General features: G+C 39.1%; 1 protein-coding gene across 1 annotated transcript; it reads right to left on the bottom strand.

The window, feature by feature from the left end:
• Window positions 1–958: 958 nt before the first annotated feature.
• On the bottom strand, window positions 959–5,770 carry LOC101960501 (olfactory receptor 5B3). Its single transcript, XM_078045976.1, has one exon. The coding sequence runs from the start codon at window positions 2,424–2,426 to the stop codon at window positions 1,383–1,385; it is 1,044 nt and encodes a 347-aa protein (XP_077902102.1). The 5' UTR covers window positions 2,427–5,770; the 3' UTR covers window positions 959–1,382.
• Window positions 5,771–6,042: the final 272 nt, after the last annotated feature.

Here is a 6,042-nt window from a genome sequence, read left to right as displayed (position 1 = left end):
AAGCCTCTGGGAAACATGTCGGATCCAAACAGTAACAGGTGCTATTACAGAATTGTGTAAGCAAAACAGATGAATTATCAGTCACAGTGGCTCACATCTGTAATCCCAGTGGCTAGGGAGGCTGACAAAGGATATCATAAATTCAAAGCCAGCCTCAGCACCTTAGAGAGGCCCTAAGCAATTCAGCAACTCAGTGAGACCCTGTCTCTAAATAAAATACCAAATGGGCTGGGGATGGGGCTCTGTGCTTAAGCATCCCTGGGTTCAATGCCAAAACAAACAAACAAACAAACAAAAAACAACAGATGAATTGACTGCTCTCACGGAGTTGAATTTCTAACTGGAGATGATAAATAACAAACAAATGAAAGAATAAATACCCAATAGGAAAGTGTGGTGAGGACTATGAGGAATAATGCAGGAATAAGGCAGAGACCCAAATGTAGTGAGGGGAACTTCTACACAGTGGGAAGAGCAAGCCCAAGTGCCCCGAGGTGGGAGTCTGCCAGGGGTGGTGGAGAAATATCAAGGAGATCCTGTAAATGACCTGGGGACAAAGACTAGGAGTGACAGGCAATGATGTGACTCCACTGAATTCAGAGTTAATGAGCAACACCCCAAAGTTCATACAGTGAGAAAAAGACCAAACATTATCAATATCAGAGGATTTATAAAATAAGGTGGATGTTGGGAATCATATATATAAATTTTAAATATTTGCATTTTTTTTCTTCACTTTTATATCTGATTATTTTATCCTTTTGAAAGGTGTAATGCAAAAATATAGGTTCTATAAGATGACTCAGTCAAGGCAGAAATATTAATTCATTTAAGATATTTTAGCTCTGTGTCTCTCAATAACATATTCCAATAATATGAGCACATATTTACATTGAAACAGTTACTCAACTAATCAAAAAAGTAACACTAGTCATAAATTGATATTTCAATATCCCAACTGTTTAAATTATTTGAAGTAAACACTAGCAACCAGTTACCTCTAGATAAAGTCCACTCTCGTGTATTTGCCAACATGAATTGCATGACGCACTTGTGCTATTGGATTGTTCTGCCCCGTTTTATATGTATTTTAGTAGCCGCATATAACAGAGGAGATGCATATGGAAAGTAAATAAGTCAACTCGCCATAATCATCATTTTTAACAAGCATAACAAAAACATTGTATATTTCCTTTTAGCCAATCTCATTCAGGTATTATATTTCCAACATTTGTTTCCTTTTTCTTAAAAACAAATGTTTGAGAGTGAAGGGTATCAGATCTGGAATTCAACAAGAGTGTGGGTCTTACAACCTCACTGGGTGCCTGGAGAACATCAGAGAGGATTGGAGCTAGGTTACCATGCATGCTACCAGGTTCAGCTCACAGTCCTAGGGAATATTTCACCTTCTCCACAACCTTCTTGAATGCACTCTTCACTTCTTTGTTCCTGAGGCTGTAGACCACAGGGTTCAACATGGGGATGACCATGGTATAAAACACAGATACGATTTTGTCTGTGTCCAAGGAGTGACTGGAGCTGGGCTGCAAGTACATGAAGATAAGAGTCCCATAGAAGATGGAGACAGCAGTGAAGTGAGAAACACAGGTGGACAGAGCCTTCTGGTATCCTGCGCCTGAGCGCATCTTTAGGATGGTGAGGAAAATGAACATGTAAGATATCAAGATAACAAGGAGAGCAGAGCAGATCACCAGGCTGGCTGCATAAACAAGAACCATCTCACAAACATGTCTATCAGAGCAAGAGAGAACCATGACTGCTGGAACATCACAGAAAAAGTGATGCACCACACTGGACTTACAGAAGGAGAGACTGAACGTGTCCCCAGTGTGGATGGAGGCGTTCAGGAAACCTCCAAGGTAGCAGCCTGTGGTGAGACAAGCACATACACCTGTTGTCATGGTGGTGGTGTAGTGCAGGGGCTTGCACACTGCTGCATAGCGGTCATAGGCCATCGAGGCCAAGAGGAAATTTTCTGCAGTAGCAAAGGCAGCAAACAAGAACATCTGAGCAGCACACGCATTGTAGGAGATAACTGTGTCTCCTAGAAGGAGCCCAGCCAAGACCGTGGGAGTGACAGCTGAAGAATAGCAGATGTCCACCAGAGACAGGTTACCAAGGAAAAAGTACATGGGAGTGTGGAGACGGGAGTCCAGGAGGATCAACAGGATCATGCCCAGGTTCCCAGCCACATTGATGAGGTAGATGAGGGTGAACATGATAAAGAGGGCCTCTTGTAGCCCTGGGGCATTGGTGAGTCCTAGGAGGATGAACTCGGTCACTTCTGTCCTGTTCTCCATCAGAGTTGTGTGAGAATCAGGGGACACCCTGTAGCAAGTAGAATGAAGGAACAGAGCATAAAATGCAGTAGAGATTTCAGTGAGATTGACATGTTTTTGTACCATAAGAATTATTTATCACAATAATATTTTTTTACAATATTCTCTATATCTAAAACATGAGGCTTACCATTAAATTTATTAGTTGTTTTAAAATCTATTATGCGTATTCACTATCTATAGAGCTTCAAGATGTTGAATGAAGTGTCACCAGAAATCATCTCTCCATTTAAAAAATCTTATATATGTGGAAACTGAAATTTTGAAAATTCAATGAATTAGCCAACATGACAATTCTGGAATTATTAAATTAACCAATTTATCTTTTCCTGTCCTAGTAAATTCATAGACTGCTGTGCAGCTAATGTTGCCAGGAATTACTCTAGATGCTTTCACATCTGTATTCCCTGGTTTCTCCACAAGTTTATTAAGTTGAATAGTTGTTACTTTCATTTAGATTTTGAGACACCAGAGGTTGAGTAATACATTCATGTTTACAGAAGTATTAACTGGTAAACCAAGCTTTAGTCTCTGACAGATGGTTATCCGGTTCATTGATCCAAAATTAAGTTGCAATTTACAATTATTCAATGTTTCCATTGGTCCAAGCTTAGAATTTGGAACGTCACAGTGAATAAGCTGAGAGATGCATGTAGTGGAGTGATGAGAAACCTGGGGCCACAGAGGTGTGTATAAGCAGCATAGATGATTCTGGCAGGGGAGAACACAGCATCAGGTACAGAACCTGGGCTCTGGACAGAGGCACATGTCCCACCTACATTTAAAAGCTCAGAATCCTGTTACTAACCTAATTTCCCTGAGCCAGTTTTTTTTTTTTTAAATCTAGTACAACAACAAAAACAGCAAAAATGATAATTAGTCCTCCTTCAAGATGTTATTGTGAGACAATCCATTTTTTCTTAAATGAGTGAAATGTGATGTGTTTGGCACAGCTGGCCAGCTGCTAGCTGTACTATTCTTGTGCAGAAGGAACCCTGGCCTGTATGTGGTTTGAGAAATGAGGGTGGTAACACACGGGGCTTCAGCTTTGGATGCAGTCTGAAGTCTCAAAACCTCCCTCTTTGGCTTTCACACACTAGTCACATGGATTTTATGTAACAGGCACTCCCTTGGCGGTCTGGCTTTCTGATTGGCTGCTCTGTTGATTCCATGTGAGCTGTTCTTTTTCCTAATGTTTTCTTTGAAATCTGTATTCCAGCCTGAGTTGTCTTTCTCATTTCTGCCATGTCATGATTAAATTGCACATTTTGAGAGTCAAAAATTCATAGTTTTTGGATTACCTTTAGCCTGAAGTCCTGTTTTGGTGGAAAGTCTATGCTTGAGAATTTTTATTTGAATGTTTTATAAAATAGCAACAGTACTTTTAAATCTTTTTATTTGAATTTTGAGCCTTTAGAAGTATCTCCATCTTTGGGGCTGGGGATGTGGCTCAAGTGGTAGCGCGCTCGCCTGGCATGCGTGCGGCCTGGGTTTGATCCTCAGCACCACATACAAGCAAAGATGTTGTGCCCGCTGAAAACTAAAAAATAAATATTAAAAAATTCTCTCTCTCTCTCTCTCTCTCTTAAAAAAAAAAGAAGTATCTCCATCTTCTGCCAACTTCTATTTCCTATTATTCTCCTCCTGCTTCATGCACAACTACACCTGACAAACCTAGACCATAAGGACTGATGTTTGTCAAACCACTTCTAGTATCACAACATATGAAAAGAGCTTTGTATATAAATATGCATGTGACTCTGTGTGTGTGTGTAAAGTAGGTATTTTTATAATTTATTATTTGCCAATGAAGGCAATGGATTATTTATGAAGTCAGTGATATTCTATAATTTCAAAGCTAGTCTGAAGAAGATTCAAGATTTGATATTTAAACCCTGTTTCATTCCTAATCAGAAGCCATTCCTTTTACCTGCATCACTGTCTACATGGGCAGATGGGCCAATAATATTAAGATCAGATTATGGGATATGGGGGGATGTTAAAATGAAATTCTAATCTTACTAAAAGTCTTACAATTTTTATCTTGGAGGTTTTCCTCGACCATGGTTGCAGATTCCTATCAAATCTTCAGGACAGAAGAAGACCTACATATACGAAAAAAATTAACACTGATGACCAAAGATGCCCATTTAGTTTAAGGAAAGGTCATTTTAGTCTGTTTATTTGTTACCTTCAATGAGAGGCTCCCTGATGGTAAACAAATTCAAAGGCCCACCTAACCAAAGCCTCAGCTATATAATTTGTTAATATTTTTAGATGGCAGGATGCTAATGTTTCATTAATCTCATTAAACTCTCTAGTAATGGAATTTTAATATATATATAACATTTTCACTAAAGTGCTTTAGAAAAACATTCAAAAACCCTTCTATTTGTGCTCAAAAACTCAGGACTTATGTTATTATTACTTTTGTATGGACTATAGTTTTCACTAAAAGTATATATTGAATATAGAGCTTACCTCGATCCTTGAATATGAGAGGCAGTCAATTCTGAATAGTGTGTTTGAAATCAGAAATTCTTCCTTTGAGTAATGCATAGATACTGTTGGAGAAGCTCTATTGCAAATAGCAATCAAAAGGTTCCAAAGTTCTTTGAGACAGCAAAAAAAAAAAAAAAAAAAAAAACAGGAAAAAGACATATGTATGGTTTCAGGCCATCGATTTGCCACACATTCTCTGTGTGTTCTTAGAGGACTCAATTGCTTTCTCCTTATTTGTAAAATAAAGATTTTAAAATGACATTTCCCACATAGTCCACAGAGTTGTGTTTGTAAGTAGCAAATAAAGGAAAGGACACAAAACAACTTGCTGACAGGTTGCTATTTTGAGGTCACTCAGTGCAATTTTTATCTTGGACATTTTCTTTGATGATGTGGCAGATTCCCACTGAATCTTCAGGTCAAAAGAAGACCTGCCTGCACTAATAAATATTAACATTCATATGAATAAGTGATGACCAAAGCTGACCAGTGTGCAGTCTGGTCCTTTTAAAATAAAATCACCAGGATTCCTGCTGGACTTCAGAGGGCAATGCTCCTGACCCAGGGGGGAATTACAGAGATCTGAGCCCCCTGGGGGTGCTCCCCAGGAGGCATCCTCATCCCACTGTCCTCAGGAAGAAGCAATTACACTTCCTGTTGGGACTCAGCTGGATATTTTGAGTGTACCCATATTTATTTGTGTCACTTGTCATTTCTTTTTTCACTTCTAATTAATGTGCAATTTACAAATAGTAATGTGTGCATGGTTTAGTACATGGCTCTACAATATAGTCCAATGTACATCCATGTTACCACTACCCTGATTCCTTTTGTAATAAATTTTTCTCAAGTTTATTTGTGGTCACGCCTGTTTCCCACCCAGGTACTTTGGATAATGATGTCCATCACATTCCACCATCCTCGATAACCCCCTGCCCCCTCCCTTCCCCTCCCACCCCTCTGCTCTATCTAGAATTTGTCTATTCCTCCCATGTTCCCCCTCCCTACCCCACTATGAGTCAATCACCTTATATCAGAGAAAACATTCTTCCGAAACATTTGTGAGGCGAATAGAGAGCCTACATCTTGGGAGCAAATTTTTACCCCTCACAATCAGATAGAGCATTAATCTCTAGGTTATATAAAGAACTCAAAAAGCTAAACACAAAATAATAATAAC

The sequence above is a fragment of the Ictidomys tridecemlineatus genome, chromosome 4 (assembly GCF_052094955.1).
Source record: "Ictidomys tridecemlineatus isolate mIctTri1 chromosome 4, mIctTri1.hap1, whole genome shotgun sequence".
Lineage (NCBI taxonomy): Eukaryota > Metazoa > Chordata > Mammalia > Rodentia > Sciuridae > Ictidomys > Ictidomys tridecemlineatus.
Note: the sequence above shows the minus strand (reverse complement) of the source record. Positions and strands in the feature narration are given on the sequence as shown.